Source organism: Lucilia cuprina, chromosome 2, assembly GCF_022045245.1.
Source record: "Lucilia cuprina isolate Lc7/37 chromosome 2, ASM2204524v1, whole genome shotgun sequence".
Lineage (NCBI taxonomy): Eukaryota > Metazoa > Arthropoda > Insecta > Diptera > Calliphoridae > Lucilia > Lucilia cuprina.
This window is the reverse complement of record NC_060950.1, coordinates 31,445,698-31,468,179: the sequence shown is the minus strand read 5'-3', so window position 1 is coordinate 31,468,179 and position 22,482 is coordinate 31,445,698. Positions and strand designations below refer to the sequence as shown.

The following is a 22,482-nucleotide window of genomic DNA, read 5'->3' as shown; positions in this document are numbered from 1 at the left end:
GCATTGACGCAACTGTTACTAACTTCAATATATAATCAAAATACCGTTTCCAAAAGTGTGGTGTAGGGTGTATTTAAACTGCATTTGGGATGCATTGAAATTAACAATAATCTTTTATACTAAGCGTTATTTCAAGCATTTACACAATTCCTATGGCCTAATAGTCCCTGCTTCAGCAATAAACATTGTTAAAAGTTGTGTTTTTGCCACAAAAATATTGAAAACATTTTTAGAAAAAAAACGAAATTTTCAATTGTATTTATTTTTTTAATATTATTTTCAAGTGTCAATATTGGTCCAACCCAGCAAACACAACGAGTTTATTTCAAATTTATAATAATTTTTAATTAAAATCGTTCTTGAATTGTTCAACTGAAATTTAATAAAAATAACAAATTAAAACCATTATTACATAAAATATCGAAATTTAATATCAAATTAATATAAAAAAATTCTTAAACGATAGAATTGGTGTTTATTGGGTTATACATTTTTCAACTAATACACTCCCACTACTTAGGTTTTTGACAGCAGATTTAGGTTCTGTCACTCTCACTTTCATTTCTATGTATACCTATTCTATGGTAATGAACATATTGATCTTTAGTAATATGCAACTAACTATTTTTATTTTTCTTATGTTCAGCACACAAATACGCATCGATTGATAAATTTAAAGTGAATTATTTTCATAAAAAAACTTTTTACATCCTCCACCACCATTAGTGTTGATAGAGGGTATATATAGTTTGTCGTTCCGTGTGTAACACCAAGATATATTCATCTTAAACCCAACATATAATGTCCACTTCCAAAAATAGCTTAAAAGCACACATTTTATTGATTACTTATACTATTTCGATAAAATTCAACGATTTGCCCATAGATGAATCACCTTACGAAGTTTTTCTTGCATAGGTCTATTAATGGTTATAGATCACATATATGATCCACGAAAATCACTTAATCGCATATATTTCATTAAATTATAAAGTTATCAGGATAAAATTCGACTTGCATATATTTTGTGTACACCTAAGTCATTCTATCAATTTTGTCCTGATCAGTTCATTATTGGTCATAGTTGGTATATATGGTTCACTTCCGAAAACCACTTAAACGTACATATTTTATTGATTAATAAATAAATTGGGTTAAACTTAAATTTCTTGAAATTTCTAAAAAATTTTTCATTTGGACCATAATTGGTCACACCTCCCATAAGGTTCATCTCCGAAAAATACTTAAACTCAAGTTGACAATCAAAGTTTTCGGGATAAAATTTGACAAAAATGCTTATTTTCTGAATACCACATAATTCACTATTAAATGTTAATAATTTGTTAAAATTCGGCATGGATATGTTCTGTTTATAGATACATAGATCATTCTGCTAAAATGCTTTTGAACTGACCTAATATTGATAATACTTTAGATTTATAGTAATCAACATTGTTTTTAAAATTTTTTATTGACGTCGGAAAAATGGTCGACAGTAATGTAATTGTAAATACACAAATCATCTAATTTTTTGACATCTACATGACACCACACATGCATAAATATTAGTACGCTCATTACGGAAACAAAACGTTTGTCGAGTTATCCAAAAAATAGATAGTTTATTAAAAATTAGATTGCTAGTGAAGGGTATTTAAGATTCCGCACAGCTGAATATAGCACTATCACTTGTTTCTTTTAGAAATTGTCTTTCGGAAGCACTTTTATACGGCGATTAATTTTTCAAATACAATTTTCTACAGAAAAAAGTCTCTTATAATGTTTTTTATATGAAAATAAACTTTTGATAATTTATGTATAAAATTCTTTTTTTTTAGATAAATCTTTATAAACTTCTTTCAATTTTTTCGCTGAATAGACTTAGTTCAAAAAAGTTGCTGTTTAAAGAGCACTAAATTTTTTGAAAACTTTTACACTTTCATTGTTATATTTATTTTGTTGTTCACTTTCCATAAGAATTATTATAAATACAGTTTCCTTCGCTTAAAAATACTAATCATGGCCATTTATTTTTAAAACTCTAAATTGATTTGAAATAAATACTTTAATGAAATTAAATTTTTTCAGCGCCATTAACATTTGTCTAGTTCTCTCAGTGTCAGTTTGACAATAAAATATTGATTGTAAGAGATACTTTTTGTCATGGTGAATGAACATTTACAATTTTTTCTTCTGATTATTTTTAACACGTGCTATAAAAGAAATTGCACTGTTGCAGGAAAATGTATCACTCACCTTCATTCCAATCAAGGCCGAACAAGTGATATACTGATATACTAAGTATGTCTGTCTATCTGTCTGTTTGATACTTTTTTTTTCATTTTTAAACATAAATAAATACATGAATGTCTTTTTTTTCGATTTCGTTGAAATGCTAAAGGAAGATTATGTCAACAGAACTGACAATTATTATTGTGCTTTTTTTTGTTGTTTCTTATATATTTATTGTACTTTAAATCCTTAACTTGGTCCTAAGAAAATTGTATAATGTTTAGTACCTAAACTTATTTAATAAATATAAAGAAAATACGAAAATTGTCTTAATTTTTTATTTTCCTTTTTTATTAAGCCATTTCATAGATTTTCTTTGAATTTCTCTTTTTTTAGACTGATTATAAAGTCGATACGATATTGTAATTAAGGAAGAAACATAAAAAAGTGATAAATAAACGAGTCGGAACTTTTAACCTATTTGATTGTAACGTTGTTTATAAGCGTATAATAAACTTTAGCAAAAGCTTTTGAACTTTATTAAAATTCATCGTAATAGAAAAAATTTTTTGAATTCTTTTAAAAATAAATTGAAAGAAAACTACCATTTTTATTGAATTAGGCTTTATTTGAGGTCTACGATCATTACGAAACTAAACAAGTTAGAGTGTTATAAAACGTCTAACATATACGGTAAAAGGAATGCTCCCCTATACACATCCGGGTGATATTTAGAATATAGCTTAAGTTAATTATGGACTGAGCTCTTTGAAATATTCGTCTAAGACCCATAAATGTATATATGTTCTGGGTCCTTATTAGATTCTAAGACGATCTAGCCATGTCTGTCTGTCTGTTGAAAACACGGTAGAGTCCAAATGGATGTAGCTAGCAAGCTGAAATTTTGCACAGATATTTATAGTTGATGCAGTTTGTTTGGTATTGAAAATGGGCAATATCGGTCCACGATTTCGCCTAGCCCCCATATAAAGCCTCCTAAAAAATTACTTTATCGCTCATAACCGGCTAAGAGAATAATCAATAGCGGTGAAATTTGGCACAAACATGTTTTATGGGGACATAAATCTCTTCGTAGAATTTTATAAGGATCGGTTCACTCTTTTAACTATAGTAATGTTGGGTATAAAAAACGCCAAAAAAATTGTTTTAAAGTAAAAGGTATGTGTTCTCTGAACTTCCCTAAAACTATTTCCTAAAATGAACAAGTAAGAGTGTTATATTCGGCCATGCCGAATCTTATATACCCACCATCAAATCATTCATGTTTATGTAGAATTTTACTGATGTAATCACATTTTTGAGTCAGTAATAAGTCTTAATATCATTTTCAGAAGGGGACCTTGGTAGGTTCAATTATGGACCCATTCTCATTAAATTCAAGAAAATGATTTTAGTTCCTATAAAACTTTTTTATGTCGAATTTTATTGCTTTATATATATGTTATGAGCAGATATGAGCATTAAAAGGTCAAGGCGACCTTATATGGGAGATAAGGATTATAAGGATCGATCCTTTAAAAATTGATAGGGAGATTTTGGCTCGCACGAAACTTGTTTATGTAGAATTTTGTAGTAATGAGCGATGAATTCATTGCCTAAAGGGGACCTTATTTGGGGGGGTCAGACAATAATGGACCCATCCTTATAAAATTTATGAAAATGATTTTAGTTGTTATAAAACTTTTGTATGTCGAATATTATTGTCATATATACTGCTTCTTAAGGTAGATATGAGCATTAAATCGTTTTCTGAAAGGGACCTTATATGGGATAGGTCAATTATAGACTAACCTTATAAACATTCTAAAAAAGAGATTTAAGTTTCCGTAAAACATATTTGTGCCGATTTCACTGCTATTGATGCTGCCTTAACCCGTTATGGGCGTAAAGTAATTTCCGAAGGGGACTTTATATGGGTTAGGGTCAATTATGGACCGATCCTTATAGAATTCTACGGAGAGATTATGTCCTCATAAAGCATGTTTGTGCCAAATAAAACCTCTCTTGATGCTTCTGTTAGGCAGTTATGGGCGATAAAGTCATTTTCTGAGGGGACTAGTTTGTAAGGGGGGTTGGGTCAAATTGTGGACCGATCCTTATAAAATTCTACGAAGAATTTATGTTCCCGTAGAACATGTTGTGCTGAATTTCACTACTATGATGCTTTTCTTAGTCCAGTTATGGGCGATAAAGTCATTTTCTGAAGGGGACTTTATATGGGGGGTAGGGTCAATTATGGACCGATCCTTATAGAATCTACAAAGAGATTTATGTCACCATAAAACATGTTTGTTCGAATTACACCGCTATGATGCTTCTGTTAGTCAGTTGTGAGCGATAAAGTAATTTTCCGAAGGGGACTTTATATGGGGGTTAGGGTCAATTATGGACCGATCCTTATAGAATTTTACGGAGAGATTTATGTCCTCATGAAGCATGTTTATGTGCAATAAAACCTCTCTTGATGCTTCTGTTAGGGCAGTTATGGGCGATAAAAGTCATTTTCTGAAGGGGACTTTATATGAGGGGTAGGGTCAATTATGGACGATCCCATATAAAATTCTACGAAGAGATTTATGTCACCATAAAACATGTTTGTTCCGAATTACACCGCTATGATGCTTCTGTTAGTCAGTTGTGAGCGATAAAGTCATTTTCTGAAGGGGACTTATTATGGGGGGTAGGGTCAATTATTGACCAATCCTTATAAAATTCTTCGAAGAGATTTATGTCCTCATGAAACATGTTTGTGCCGAATTATACCGCTATTGATGCTTCTGTTAGTCAATTATGGGCGATAAAATCATTTTCTGAAGGGGACTTTGTATGGGGGGTAGGGTCAATTATGGACCGATCCTTATAAAATTCTACGAAGAGATTTATGTTCCCGTAGAACATGTTTGTGCTGAATTTCACTACTATTGATGCTTTTCTTAGCCAGTTATGGGCGATAAAGTCATTTTCTGAAGGGGACTTTATATGGGGGGTAGGGTCAATTATGGACCGATCCTTATAGAATTCTACAAAGAGATTTATGTCACCATAAAACATGTTTGTTCCGAATTACACCGCTATTGATGCTTCTGTTAGTCAGTTGTGAGCGATAAAGTAATTTTCCGAAGGGGACTTTATATGGGGGTTAGGGTCAATTATGGACCGATCCTTATAGAATTTTACGGAGAGATTTATGTCCTCATGAAGCATGTTTGTGCCAAATAAAACCTCTCTTGATGCTTCTGTTAGGCAGTTATGGGCGATAAAGTCATTTTCTGAAGGGGACTTTATATGAGGGGTAGGGTCAATTATGGACCGATCCTTATAAAATTCTACGAAGAGATTTATGTCACCATAAAACATGTTTGTTCCGAATTACACCGCTATTGATGCTTCTGTTAGTCAGTTGTGAGCGATAAAGTCATTTTCTGAAGGGGACTTATTATGGGGGGTAGGGTCAATTATTGACCAATCCTTATAAAATTCTTCGAAGAGATTTATGTCCTCATGAAACATGTTTGTGCCGAATTATACCGCTATTGATGCTTCTGTTAGTCAATTATGGGCGATAAAATCATTTTCTGAAGGGGACTTTGTATGGGGGGTAGGGTCAATTATGGACCGATCCTTATAAAATTCTACGAAGAGATTTATGTTCCCGTAAAACATGTTTGTGTCGAATTTCATTGCTATTGATGCTTCTCTTAGCCAGTTATGGGCGATAAAGTCATTTTCTGAAGGGGACTTTATATGGGGGTAGGGTCAATTATGGACCGATCCTTATAAAATTCTATGAAGAAATTTATGTCACCATAAAACATGTTTCTGTCGAATTACACCGCTATTGCTGCTTCTGTTAGTCAGTTATGAGCGATAAAGTCATTTTCTGAAGGGGACTTTGTATGGGGGGTAGGGTCAATTATTGACCGATCCTTATAAAATTCTACGAAAATATTAATGTCTCCATAAAACATGTTTGTGCCGAATTATATCGCTATTGATGCTTTTGTTAGTAAGTTATGGGTGATAATGTCATTTTCTAAGGGGGGCCTTATATGGGGGCTAGGCGAAATCGTGGACGCGATATTGCCCATTTTCAATACCAAACGAACTGAGTCAACTATAAGTAACTGTGCAAAATTTCAGCTCGCTAGCTACTTCTGTTTGGACTCTATCGTGTTTTCAACAGACAGACAGACAGACAGACAGACAGACAGACGGACAGACGGACGGACGGACATGGCTAGATCGTCTTAGAATCTAATAAGGACCCAGAATATATATACTTTTATGGGTCTTAGATGAATATTTCAATGTGTTACAAACGGAATGACAAAAACAATATACCCCCCATCTTTTTTGATGGTGGGTATAAAAATTGGAAAAAAAATCGTTGATGAAAGAACTGTTTCCAAAAGCATTTCATAAAACGAGTAACTTCATAACATTTCCATAGAACCAGTTCAAAGTAGAAAGAGTATAGGTTATTATTATGTATTCTAGAACTAATTGTGAAACTAATGCAATTTTTAATTGCTACTCTTTATTTAAAGTTATCTGTTTAAGTAAACTATAATTGTTGCATTTTCCTATTTTTTACTCTATGTGGGGCAAAATCTTATTTTTTTATTTTTCGCTAAAATTTACAACAAATAGCTAATTTATATAAAAAAGCACTCAAAGTATAACTTTAAACTAACAATAAACATAAAATGGGATAAATATAAAAGTAAAGTAATTTAAAATTGCTTCTACTTTATTTTGTTGTTCAAAACGACTTAAAATTAATAAAAAATGTGTAAAGAAATGGCTAAAATTAACTTTCTAAATTAAAGTGAGGGAAAATGTAAAAAAAGTTAATCTAATAAAGTTTATAGAAAGAAGTAGAAAAAATTGCTCTAATATAAGTACATATTGATACTTATACAAAAAACTAAATACAAAAAGCTAGATATAAAAAATTCTACTTAAGATGAACTAAAACCAGAAAAATGTTAGACAACCATAAAATGCGGATTTTTACACACACAAATACACAGAATAACACTTGAATATAAAAAGGATAAAGTAAAAATAAAAAATTCTGTAAATTAACCAACTTTCTTCTACTGTTTGTATGTACATTGTACATACGTGTTCTTAGCCAATATGTATTTACTCACTTACCAACATTAAATCCAAAATACTCGAACATAAAACTAATGCTGCCGACAGGAAATGCATCAAAATGATAAGAGTAAAGTTTTTAGCAAAATCCGAACATAAATCGATGATCGCGTTATGACGTTTAACTACTGCAGTCAGTTGCAAACGAAAACGTTGATTTTGTGCCAAACTTGAAGTTTCACCTAAAAAAGAAAAAAAAAATACCATAAAAATTATGTTTAATTTTTCAAAATAAGTCGTACCAGAAAAGGAAAATTTAACTCTTTGTTTTAGGTGTAACTCAATTCAATAGAGTAGTCTAGGACATAATTTAAACCTTAGACACATTAGTCAATTAACAAGCGTTTAGTCAATTCCGTAGCCCATTCTCTTACTAAGAAACCAGTCTTTTTACTTAGTGAAGTTCTTAAACTTGACCTTGAACCAATCTTTAGACTAGACCTTAGATTAGTTTATAGATTAGTCCTTACAATAGTAATTATACTATTTTCTAAATAGGTTAATAAATTAGTTCTAAGTTCATGTACCTTTTGATTGATTGATTCATAGACTAGTCGATAGAAAGAATTTGCACATAACTAGGCAAATGCTATTGAATTAAGTGTGTTATATTCCACCATGACGAACCTCTGACTCATAGAAATCCTCTTTATGTTAAATTCCACTGCTGCAATCTAATTTCTGAACCAGTTATATGTTAAAGTAAATTTCTGAAGGGGACCTTATATGGGGGGGTAGAAGCAATAATGAACTTGTGTACCCAATCGACAGACGGACAGACTTGGCAAGATTGTCTCTGAATCTAATAAAAACACAGAATATATATACTTTTATGGGTCTAAGTTGGATATTTCGATGCGTAACAAAGGAAATGATAAAAACGATAAGCCCCCAATATTTTTTGATGGTGAGTATATTAAAAGAGACTAGTCCTGATTCATAGACTATTCTATAGACAAATCCATACTATCGACCATATACTAGTTCTTAGAATTGTACATAGTACAGCCCATAGATTACCTCTTAATACAGTTTTTGACTAGAACATAACATAGACAAATCCTTAGACTAAACAAAAACAATATCCATAGAAAGTCCACAGAGAGGTCGTGTGGGTGAAAGCTACTTGAAAATTAAAATTATCTATGCCTGGATTGAAAACTACATGCCTTCCGTCATGTATAAATAAATAAAAACCGACTTTTTTGAGGTTTCTAGCTCGATATTTCTTTCATAGGAGCGATGCTGTCATGATGATGTCACAAACAAAATTTTAATATGGATTTTAATCTAATTAATACAAAATTTTAAGATTTTGCTCCTAATAGTATCCCAAATATACCTGCCACGACTCCTACATTTTATGCTATTAATTAATTATTAATTATTTTCAGTGTATATTACATTTGAATGGTTGGTGCTACATAAGCATTCTACTGCAATTATACTCTGAAGAAATACGTGTGTTGTATATTCTCAGATATTCTGAACCTAAATTGTACTTACATGGAAAGGCCACGCCTACTGTACCTATGTCGCACATTTTATCACCATTATGTTGTTTATTAAGATATTTATTTAATTTTATTTATACCCTTAGTAATTGATTGCTAAATCCTATATTAGTTAAAGGTCAAGTTAACGTAACTTAATTAAATATAATATTCTTCTATTGATTTTTTTTCTTTTCGCTTTTGAAACTGTTAACGTCAAACTTAGATAACATCACAACTTTCTTAGTGAATATTTAGAAATAGTAGTTACACGTGTTAATCTACTCATACTTTTAATTAAAAATATGACGAGAGTATAATGTCCCATTGAGAGTCATTATTGTAGTCATTACCAAGTAATCGTTGTTAGAATTAATCATATTTTGCTAAAATATTAATGTTGCAAGATATTTTGATGATGATTGAATTTCTGTACAGTGAGCAAAGATTGCATGTGTGTTGTTTGTTATATGTGTGACAGACAGCTGAAAGTTATATAAAGCTTTGGTTAAATAATGAAAGTTGACGGAATGGGGCAGAAATATTTATATTTGATTGATATAGAGTTGATGTAGGAAAAATATTTTGTAGTTTATGAAAAATTAAATTTAAAAAATTTTAATTTGTTTTTATTTTTAAATTAATATATATTTACAAACTGTCAATTTTTGAAGGTTTATACTTCTAAGGGTTAATTTTGATTTTCTCTTAATTTACTTTTTAAACAAGTTTAATAGCGTCTCTACAATTCGTTATTTTCCACCTCATGGGTCCTTTATATTTTTCTCCTTTATAAAAACCAACAAATTTATGATGGTGTTAAAAGCATCAACAAAAATAAAACAAAAATTAAGTAGAAAAACTTGTATCAACTTTTACTGCCGGCTCATATCTGTTTTTTCTTTCCTTTTCCTCCTGAATAAGTAAGTCAATTGGCAACACGTTAAAACTTGTTTGTATTCTTTAAACAACATTGAATTTGGAGGAAAACAAAGGAAAACGAGAGAAAAAACCTAAAAAATAACATAACTTTTGTATGCATACAAATTTTTTTTATCAGTTTTGAAATTAGAAGCAGAAAATCCATAAATTTATCATACTTTTTGTATTCTGTCCTTATTTCTATTATAACATTTCAATTCAAAATTTTTTTCTTACTTACCTCCTTTCAATTCATCAAATATTGTGCGTATGTCATATTGAATCATTCGAAATATACCACACATATACATACAGGCACAAACAAAAAATCCATCCACAAAACTAAAGGTAAAAACTGTCATGGCACCGGATAAGGTTAGAACGAAATATGTCACCGGATAATATGGATAATTGACAAACATTTCCGGTATGCTGCACGAAATGTAGAAGTAATATTGATGGGTGTGTAATAAAATAAAATTTAAAGATTAAGTTATTTTTTTTTAATTTTTAAATTTACATTTTAAAATATTTAATTTTCTAATATTTGCTTAAATATGTTGATTAATTTTATATGTTTTAAATTAATTAAATTTTATATTTATATAACTATTGTACACAAAGTACTAACATGCTTTTTAACTAATTAGTAAAGGCAAAATATTTAGTATATATGTATGTATGTGTACACATGTAACACATATATACACTTATACACTGACAACCTGCATTGAGAAACTAATTAGAGAGATTGAAAATGTTTAGTTAAATTTTTTGTTTTTTTTTTTACGTTAAGTAAATAATTTTACTGGCAAACAAAATTTGTTTTAAGGTTTTTATAAAGTATAAAGGTAGAACTTTTTAGCATAATTGGAAGAGAAATTTAAAAAATAAAATAATCTAATAAAAGTAACTTTAGATTTTAAACATTAAAACAAGTAAGAGCGTTATATTCGGCTATGCCGAATCTTTTATACCCACCATCAAATCACTGTTATATAAATGATATTTTGAATATAACATTTGAAAGAGGTCCATTAATGGGGGTTTTACTATTGACAGTGCTAATTTTTATAGCGAGTAGGGGTATTTATACATACATATATGGACCAGTTCTCATAAAAGTCTGTAGGAAGATTTCTGTTCCTTATTTGTTTAAAATTTCATCGATCTACTTGTATTTTGAAGCCATTAAGGAGCATTAAAATCATAAAATATGGTAGTGAGATTTTAAATCAAAGTTGTTTTATGTCGAGTTGCATTGCGGTATTCGTATTTTTCCCGTCATTTTCTAGGGGGTGGTGGTGTTATTATGGAATGATCCATATAAAAATTGATAGATAGATTTCGGTTCCTATGGAAGAGATAGAGATATTAGATTACACGAAACTAGTTTATGTCGAATTTCATAATTCTACTAGTATTTTTAAGCCAGTAAAGTCATTTTTTGAAGGTGCCTTATATGGGGGTAGTGTCAATTATAGACCGATCTCCGTAAAATTTTGTAGAACGACCTTGGTTCCTACAGGTCAGGTTTATATCGAATTTCATCGCTTTACTCGTTTTTTAGCCCATTGCTTTACTCGTTTTTTTGATGGGGACATTATATGGAGGTAGGTCAGTTAAACCTCGATCCACATAAAATTAAGTTAAGAGTTTTTGACTGGCAAGAAACTTAATTGAGTCGAATTTTATTACTATACTTGTATTTTTAAGCCAGTAATGGGCCTTAAAGTATTTTTCTGATAGGGACCTTATGTTGGGGTTAGGGTCAATTAAGGCCTGTTCCACATAAAATTTGGTAAAGAGATTTTGGTTTGTGATAAACTTACTTCTGTGAAATTTCATCGCTATACTCGTATTTTTAAGGCAGTAATGAGCGTTAAAGTATTTTTATGGAGGGGACCGTATATGGGGGTAGGGTCAATTATAGACCGATCCACATAAAATTTAATGGAAAGGTTTTGGTTCCTAAGATACTTACTTATGTCAAATTTCTTTGCTACATTCGTATTTTTACGCCCATAATTAACGTTAATGTCGTTTTCTGAAGGGACCTCATATGGGGGGTAGGATCAATTATGGACCGATCCACTAAAATTTGGTAAATTTTGACTTGTATAAATCTTACTTCTGTGTAATTTCATTGCTATAATCCTATTTTTAAGCCAGTAATGAGCATTAAAGAAAAATTAATGGGGGGAGTAGTGTCAATTATGGCCCGATCCACATAAAATTTTGTAAAGAGATATTGCCTAGTATAAAACTTATATCTGGGAAATTTGGTAAAGAGATTTTGGCTAGTATAAAACTGTTAAATTTCATCGCTATAGTCGTATTTTGAAGCCAGTAAAGAGCGTTATAGTAATTTTATGGAGGGACTTTATATGAGGGGTAGGGTCAATTATGGACCGATCCACATAAAATTTCATAAAAATTTTTTGGCTGGAAAAACACTTACATATATCAAATTTCATCGCTATATTCGTTTGTTTAAGCCAGTAATGAGCGTTAAAGTAATTTCTGAAGGGACCCTTATATGGGGGGTAGGGTCAATTATGGACCAATCCACATAAAATTTCATAGAGAGATTTTGGCTAGTAAGAAACTTACTTACGTCAAATTTCATCGCTATACTTGTATTTTTAAGAGAGTAATGAGCGTTAAAGTCATTTTCTGAAGGGGACGTTATATGGGGGGTAGGGCCAATTATGGTCCTATGTCCGCCATAATGCAGAATTATTGTTGAGATATCAAAAAACTGACCTATGCGAAATTTTGTGAATATTTCAAACTATTTATACAATATTCCGGGGGTACATTTGTATGGGGGCTATGTAAAATCGTTGACCGATTTTGCCCATTTTCAATACCAAACATTTCTGATCAATAAAATATATTTTGGGAAAATTTCATCTCAATATCTCTTATTTTGTGGACGCTATCGTGCCAACAACAGACAGACGGACAGACGGACGGACATGGCTAGATCGTCTTAGAATCTTACGAGGTCCCAGAATATATATACTTTATGGGGTCTTAGAGCAATATTTCTATGTGTTACACACGAAATGACAAAATCAATATACCCCCCATCTTTTTTGATGGTGTGTATAAAAAGACTTAGTAAGTAAACAAATTTAAGTTTAGTTTAGTTAGATTTAGGTAAGTTAATTATGAAAAACTAGTTTTCTCAAAGAGGGTCTACGGTCAAATATAAACCGGTCAATATTAAAATTGGTGAATATATTTATGATCACTTAGAATTTATTCCACAAATGTAAGTCAATTAGGGAGTTTAGTCATTTCCTGTAGGAAACATTAAATGGAAGTAAAAGGTAAATGAAGCCTGATCATAAGGATATGGTAAAGTCATTCACCATAACTATAGCTATATGTATGATGTATGGACAATTTTGACCTTCATCGTAAGGCCAAAAAGACGACTATAAAAATTTTATTAAATTTCATAAAAAAATGAATTACCACATACTTCAAAACTGACTTGGAAAGCATTAATGCGCATTTTTTGAAACATAAATCAGAAAGGGGAAAAATTAGTACTTACTTTGTTATTGTTTTATACAAATCGTGTAAACAAAATAAGTATAAATCATACGACTTTTATTATCTGTTTTGAAATACGGATGGAATTTCATCTTACTTTTTCATTAGGCTTTACGAACGTAAAGTGTGATCGTGTAAAGGCTCCTTAAAGACAAAATATTTTGGTTTTAGCTTTCTCAATTTTTTTGTGAAGTGCCTTTTCAAATGCTTTTAAGAGTTTAAATACTTTAAAGGAGAAAATTATTAAAATTCCGAAATCTTAAGTATTAATATTTTTTGCTTTGTTGCTAATTTTTTTACCACTCAAGCCCAAAGAATTTTAAAAATTAAGAAAATGTGTGGTTTTGGTAAATTTTGTAAAAGTTGTACTGAATTATATAGTCTGAATGTAGATTTCGACATATTAATTTCAGGGGTAAAATGCAAAGACAATCTATAGATTTAAGATTGTCTTTGCTTTTTACCCCTGAAATACTAGCCTTTTATAGCCGGCAACGCTGGCTACAAAAGGCTAGTATTATATATAAACTTTAAATAGCAATATTTCCCGAAAACTAAATTCTATGATTGAAAATTAAGTTCAAGTGTTTCAGCGTTTTTATAGAAAATCACTATCAACAGTAAAATAACTGTGTATTTTATATAAAATTTAATATTTTTATATTAAATGCTCTTAGGAGAATTTTTATACAAACGGACATAAAACAGTTTCAACAAGCAATAATATAATGTTTCCTTTTATTCGATTTTTAATTATTCAATTACTAAGCGGTTAACATAAAACCTGAAATAATTGATTGTCAAATGATCCGAATAAGACAAAAACCGGAATAATTGAATAATATAGTAAGCATCTAATTCCGAATAGAAGCTATTCACTTTTGTTCACCTTATGTTGGCGTCTATTAGTAATTAAAAAAAATATTTTAAAAGTACAATAAAATATTTAATCAACCCATAAATAAATTGCAAATATTTTCCATAATTAATGACATTCAATATTATTGGATTTTCTATATAAAAAATAATTTATTTGTGGCTTTTATCCTCTAACAATGATATGTTAAACAAAAATTTACTCCGCCTTTGGGGTTTGCTGCTGAAATGCAAAACAAATTTAATGTTTTCAATAAACTGTTTAGGCAAATCAATTCAAAATATATTATGGAATAATTTATTCTTATTGCTACATTATTTGCTTAAAATATACTAAAAGCATTTTAACCACTAAATTAAAATTCCATTTGGCTAACGGCATTAACGCGTCGCTTTAGCCACTTAAATTAAAACAGGAAATAAGTTTAAAATTAACCTACAGTGCGTATAAGTGTAGCTGATTAATGTACAAGACAACAAATATTCATCATACGCACGGGGGGTTAAGAAAAGTTCTTTAAATATTAAAATTCTATAGATTTTTTTTTTTTTTTTTTTTGTAAATTTCAATTTAAACAATTAACATTAAGGGTTTTCATATAAATCTTGTTAACTGTGCAATCTATGCATTTTCGATTTTATAATGAACTTTTCAAAAATTGTATCGATTTTATTTCCACACTGATACATTTGATCGCCTTAAAACTAAATTTTCTTTTCTAGATATTATAGATAGACATTTGTGCAAATATGCAAGTTTGCACACGTGTTTCTTGAATCCTATTATTAAATTTATTGTTCGATAAATTACTTACACAATATTGAATGGCAAAACGTTAACAATATCCTGACCTTGAAAATGTCTTATCATATTTGCCAACAAAGGCCTCAGGTTAAATGACATGTTTGTAAAACTTCCACTGGTTAGTAAAATGAAACTAAAGATGCTGGCTATTGAGGCCAACTTCTCTACAATTTGCATTTTCTCCTTGCAATGTTGTTCTAGATGGCAGCCGACAGCAAAACAGCAGAAGACCAACGTCGTTGGGATTACCGGCACAAAAGATCAGAACACCAGCGAAAGCAAGAACAAGAATATAAGGTTGTGAACAAAGTCATTATTACGAAATAACTAATTATCTGCAGAATGCAAGTGAAATTTGAAATTGTACGAGTAAAGTGTAATTAAAATGTAATTAACATACGAAAATATACTTATCTATATACAGGTAACTACACCAGATAATCTTTGTATCTATTCGTATGTCTATTCATGTGTATATTTTAAATTTCCCTTACTAACCTGCCATTAACATTGTGCGTATACGTTCAAGTATCAGATACCAGCGATGATTAAAAACAAAGAAGACCAACATCTTTAATAGGCATATGGCCTTGGTAACGCCAGGACAAAAGGCCTCTAGTGCATTAACTAAATCATTTAAATACATAAAACCATATAGATTTTCACCGACCGCACCCAATGCTACTACAAAGACATTGAAGGCAAAGAATAGTAATTTTATGCAGGAATGTTTACGTTGGGGCCAAATGCCGCATATAATACCGGATATACGTGGTATGCGCATAAAACTTTTTGATATTGGAACAGATGGCTGAAGAAAATCAAACATTATATAATAAATGTTTTGATTTTTGTTGACGTTGTTGTTTTTGTCGCTTAATTCTACAAGTACACGAGTAGTACTCACGTTTTGTATTATTATTTTTCCTTGTTGTTGTTATTGTTGTTACTATTGTCTAAAGGTTTGTTTGAAAATATTTGTAGCTGTGTATGTGCATATATTTTAGTTTTCAAAGTTGTATTTGTTTGTTGCTAACACTACTGCTGCTGCTGTTGGTTTTGTTATTAAACGAATTTAAATACACAGACAAGAAAACTCCTTTTTGGAACAGTGTTTTGAAGTCAGAAAGATTTTTATATATGGAACTTAGTTAGTTCGATATTTAGATATTAAATTAGTTAGTTAGTACGCTAGTTAGTTAGTTAGTTAGTTAGTTAGTTCGTTAGTTATTTATAGATAGTACTTAGAGTCGATTAAGCCATGTCTGTATGTCTGCGTTTTGAAACCAATATTTTGAAGACCTAAGATATCTTTAATATCTCAGTCTGATTGAAATCGACAACAGTTTTCAGTTGCCATTTTTAAATGTAATCACTTTGTTATTCTTCATATTTGTCCACTATAATAAAATCTTTAGCAATTTTCAATTCAAACTACTAAAAGTTGCACTTTATATAAAACACTGTGCAGCTATTTAAACTTATTCTTCTCTTTGCTAGATTTTTTTTTTTCTGCATGCAAATCCGTTTGCCTTTTGGTCTAATAATAATTGTGTTCAACTTTTGCTGTATTGGTTTTTACAACAAATGCGGCTGCTGTTTTATAACTAAAAGTGATGCTACTGCCACTGATGGTTGTAAAAGTTCGTTCTAACAAAACACCGAATAAAAATGGAACAACTGACGTGATTCCTTTATGTCGAAACAATGAAACTAGTTTCATTAGTCAGCTTAGATTGTGGCTATTTATAATGCGGTATATTTTCAACTTATGGTCTTTTGTTTTAAAGTTTTCGTTTTTGTTGTTTTTTGTGGAAAATACATATTAGCATAAGTATCTATTGTTTACTTATGTATATTATACATATGAAGGTATGTTTTTTTATAAGACTGTGTCTTGAATATATTAGTTACCCAAAAAATAATTGTATGTTTGTAAGTAAAATGGGGAATTTCAAAAAGAGGTGTTAATTAATTAAAGAGTTAAAAAGACATTTTGACTTAATTTAGTTTATATAAAACAAACAATATTGAGTTTAGCAAATTATGTTTAGGATTCATAATTATCTCTATATTATAAATAACACCTCTTTTTAAATGCTTCCATATTGCGAGACGTTATTTACTTTTCAAAATTCCTTAATATTTTAATGTGGTTCACCACAACAATTTCTTTTGTTTTCATTTAATTTCTTCTGTTTGTTTGTGGGTGTTATTTCATAACATTTTAATTATTGTCTAACAAAATAAAAAAATCTCTGCAGCAACAACACGAAGAAAACTTGGTACTTTAAAACTTTTTTAATTGTTTTCAATTAAATTTTGTATTATTTTGTTGTTTCTGTTTAGAGAAGAACTCATTCATTAATATTAAACCTTATAAACAATTAATGAAACGGAATAATGTGGTTATTGAAATGACTAGACAAAGTTGTGAATATTTGTAAATATTAAATATTTTATTAATTTTGTTAATTATATGCTGTTAATAAAAGTTATAACGTTAACAATGATCAAAAATTTAATTTGTGTTAGCTTTAATAATAATTTTATAGAAAAATATACAACGATTGCATGTCGTAGTTGTGTCTGTGGGTTAAAATTTCAAACATTTCAGACATACACGAATACGTTAAGAAAATGTCAAGAAAATTGGTTATGCAGTTCAGTAGTCTATAACGTTCAAACATACAGACAGACATACAAATATGCAAACATACACACATTATTTCTTTATATACAGGTTTCATTTACACTTAAAAATTGTTAGTCCCGAAGTGACCATATTTAAGAACACATATATAAATATAATAAAACAAGTAAGAAAGTATATTCGGGCGTGACCGACCTGATTTATTTTTTATAATAAAGCATTTATCTTTAATATTACTTTGCCTCAATACATTTAAACAATTTATGGACGAAAAACTAATTTTCTGAAATTGGTTTTACATGGGGTCTAGGGGCAAATATGGATCAATATCGATAACATTTTGCGAACAGATTTATATTTATATAACACCGTCCGACAAAATGAGAAAAAAAATTCGTTAGACAAGAACCGGATGATATACGTCTGATGCTATAAATTTAAGGGAAAAATGTGCGTTTTTATACCCACCATCAAAAAAGTTTGGGGTATATTGTTTTTGTCATTCCGTTTGTAACACATCGAAATATTCGTCGAAGACCCATAAAAGTATATATGTTCTGTCTGTCTGTTGAAAACACGATAGAGTCCAAATGGAAGTAGCTAGCGAGCTGAAATTATGCATAGATACTCATAGTTGAAGCAGTTTGTTTGGTATGAGCAATATCGGTCCACGATTTCGCCTATCGCCCATAACTGGCAAACAGAAGCATCAATAGCGATGAAATTCGGCACAAACATGTTTTATGGGAACATAAATCTCTTCGTAGAATTTGATACTGATTGGTCCATAACTCACCCTACCCCCCATATAAAGTCCCCTTCGGAAAATGACTTTATCGCCCATAACTGGCTAAGATAATCATCAATAGCTGTGAAATTCAGCACAAACATGTTTTATGGGCACATAAATCTTTTCGTGGAATTTTATAGGGATCAATAGCAGTGAAATATGAAATATACAAATATGTTTTATAAGAATTTAAATATCTTCGTAAAATTTTATAAGGATCGGTTCTTAATTGTCCCTACCCCCCGTATAAGGTCCCCTTTAGAAAGTGACTTTAATGTTCATATCTGACCTTAAGATGTCTTCTTCAGAAAATGACTTTAAGGCTTATCACTGACACTGTGAGTAAAATTCTACATAAACAAGTTTTTTGTACGAGTCAAAAACTCTTTATCAAATATAATGGAAATCGGTCTACAACTGACTCCACATAATTTATGTACAAAAGTTTATAAAAAAGTTTATAATTAACGCTCATGTATGGCTCAAAAGTTTTTCCAAATTACGGTAGTTTTATAGGAACTGAAATTTTTCAACTACTAAAAATTTTTCGATAACTATCAAACCCCCATATTCGGTTTTATACAGAAAATTACTTTAAACCTCATGAATGAAAGAATGATTTGATGGTGGGTATAAAAGATTCGGCATGGCCGAATATAACACTCTTACTTGTTAGTTTTTTTATTTCGTGATTCTGTGTCCTTTCAAAGAGACTTCAAAGTTTTAAAAAGTACATTAAAAAAAAAAAATTTAAAATAGTTTTATTAATCAAAAAACATCTTTTGATCCTGACATAATAAACTAAAAATAATACAAAATATTTAATAGCTCTTTTTGTTAGATTGACATTAAATTTGACATTGTTTGATCAGAAGAAATATTAATTTTTTTTTTTTTTTTTTTTTGAAAAATGTACTTCTTAAAACTTTGAAGTTGTTTAAAAAGGACACATTATTAGAAAAATGTACTTGTTAAAACTTTAAAGTTCTTTAAAAAGGACACAGGATCATGAAATGAAAAACTAACAAGTCAGTTTTTCTCCATATAGTTTCAGACGTATATCATCCGGTTCGTGTTTTGAGTATCGGACGGTGTAATATAATACTTATTTTTGCTGAATTTCATACTGTTTATAAGAAAATTGTGGACATTCAAGTCGTTTTCTGAAGGGGACTTTGTATGGGAGCTAGGGTTAAATGAGGCCGATCTTTATGAATTTTGTCATGATCATCTAGATTTATATAAAAATTAGTTGTGACTCTTTTTATCGATGTAAGTTATATTAAACGTTATTATAAATCCCTTTTCGTCCGTGGTCGTGTGTGCCAAAATTACATCAAAGTATCATTAAAATTGAGACCTGTACCTTGCTCACAAGGTATACATGGACAGCTAGCCATACGAACGGACGGACATAGCTTAGTCGACTCAGAAAACGATTCTAAACGATACTTGTATGTTACAAACATCTGCACAAACCCAATATACTCTCCACATTAGAGAAGTGTAGGGCATAATAATTAATGTGTTTTTGCATAATTTACACAATCTTAAGAATTTCCAGTACATAAACATTATTATATCAGTTTCACTTTTATATAATATAAAATAAAAAAATATCTATTAAATCACATTCTACGTAAAAATATCTATTTATTTCTCTATTAAATATAAATATTCCAAAGACGTCATTCGTTTTAATTTACTACAAAATGTTGTGTTTTAATAGTAGTTATAATAACATGAATTGTGAGTAAATAAAAAAATACTGTTAGTGGGTGGCAAATCAATATAGCCATAAAGTTTGTAACCAAATCAGTTTCTATTTTTTTTTTATTTTTTTAGTTGACATAACCATAAATGTTATATCATAGATAGTTACATAAATTAAAAATAAATCAACCATCTGATTACCTATTCCAACAATACCTCCTTATATTAAAGTCAACTTAAATATTTACCACAATTTGCCTCAACCTTAAAACTCTCGTTTATTTTCAGAATTTAATTTTTAAATAAATAGTTAACAAATTTGTCCTTATAGAAAAGTTATAATTATTGTTTAGATAGAAAAAAGTTACGAACAAAATAGTAATTATAAACAACATACTTAACAATTATAATTTCTACTTAAAGTTTCAAGTTTTTTGTTTTACTTTTTTAAGTTTCATGGAAAAAATGGGGAGAAAATATGAATTATAATTCCCTCCACCACCATATATATGCATATGCAACACCAAAAAATATATCTATTCTGAAATTCTGAGTCGATTTAGATATGTCCGTCTCTTTGTATGTCTGTCTGGTTGAAATACGCTCACGCTATAACTAAACCAAACAGATACATCATTGTTGTCCTATGCAGTTTGACATTGAAAATAAGAAAAATTGCTTCACAACGTAAAAATTTATAAGTAAAAGTTTCAGACAACCTCCAAATAATGAAGCTGTTTTTATATTTTTAAGGAGATTTCTAGGAAACTACAGACAAATCGATAAATTTTGTCACACATATTTTTTTTCGCTCAGGGATCAATTATGTTTAAAATGATAATAATCGATTCCAAATTTCTTATAGACCAGCATAGGACCGAACGAACTCATGTTCTGAACCGATCGTGAAAAATTTTTAAAATAGAATTTTTGTATACAAAACTAATATTTGTGACAAATCTTATATCAATAGCATCATTTGGGAGCCAATTATGTATATAAAGACAAAATTTCAAAATTCTGTATCTATATCAATATTTGGTAATAAATATTGTGCATTTAAACGATTTTCTGGAGGGAACCTTGTATTGAAGTTATGTCCAATTATGAACCGATCCAGAACATGTTTTCTTTGAATGAATTCTATTGACATAAGATTTTAATTTGTAGAATTTTGTGAAGAAATCAACATTCTGACGGCAGTTATTAACAAAAACCCCATTTTTCGGGAATATGTCCATTTGTATGGGAGATATATGAAATTGTGGACCGATCCTGGCAGTTTTAAGTAGATCAAGCTCTTGTAAAGAAACGAATGTGTGGTGATTTTCATGAAATTGTCTTGCATAGTCTTTGAGAAAATTACATCAGAATGTGTAAAAAATACTTATTTCTTTCGAGGCAGTTTTAAATTTTTAATCATAACTTTTGCCGGTGTGAAGCGATTTCGCTCATTTTCAATACCAAACTGCAGAGGATAACAATGAATATTTCCAATGAATTTGGTCTACACATAGTTCAGAGCTTGTCTCCGCCGACTATTATTTTTAACTATCGAATGTCTCTACATGCAGAGAAAAAACATGGTTGTTCTAACCATGTTCTAAGAGCAACATATTATGGTTAAAATTATGATTGTAGTTTGAAGATATTATGGTTATTGTTAAAATTTTAAAATATCATATTATGATTAAAATCAGTCAAAATATTTTATCATAATATTTTTAATTTACCATAATATTGTTTCTTATACATGACTATATTATGATCTACTGTAATCAAAATGTCGTTAAAAATATATGTATCGAAATCAAATTTATTTTGACCACTCAATCAGTAAAATAAGAGTTTCTGAAAAATTAAAAACTTACATTACACGACACGATTTACAAATTTCAATTTGATTTACAAAAACATAACTGCATTATTCTATACAAATTAAAATACTTATACATAAAATGTTATAAACCAAATGAGAATTTTTTCAACTCATTTTATAGTCGTTTAAAACAACACACACACAAATTAATATGTGTAAAGTGTGTGGCTAAAGTTGTTTGTATGAACAGACATAGAACAACGAATCATATAATGGTTATTTATAAGAACATAACATACAATGGTTATATAATATATAGCAACATAACATATAATGGTTATTTGTAAGTTTAAATATTTGTAAGTAACGTAAAATGTTTTCATCATTACCATTATATAGTTATTGAAAAAATAATTATTTTTCGGTGAATCA

The 22,482-nt window shown here is 29.8% G+C and overlaps 1 protein-coding gene across 1 annotated transcript in view; it reads right to left on the bottom strand.

Moving 5' to 3' along the window:
• LOC111675537 (odorant receptor 22c) overlaps nt 1–15,904 on the bottom strand; it is a 29,743-nt gene extending 13,839 nt beyond the window's left edge. Inside the window, exons 1-4 of the mRNA XM_023436314.2 lie at nt 15,574–15,904; nt 15,086–15,272; nt 10,069–10,259; nt 7,414–7,595 (exon numbers count right to left, since the gene is read on the bottom strand). Coding sequence (XP_023292082.1) covers nt 7,414–7,595; nt 10,069–10,259; nt 15,086–15,272; nt 15,574–15,904 — 891 coding nt within the window. The remainder of the gene's footprint in view (nt 1–7,413; nt 7,596–10,068; nt 10,260–15,085; nt 15,273–15,573) is intronic.
• Nucleotides 15,905–22,482: the final 6,578 nt, after the last annotated feature.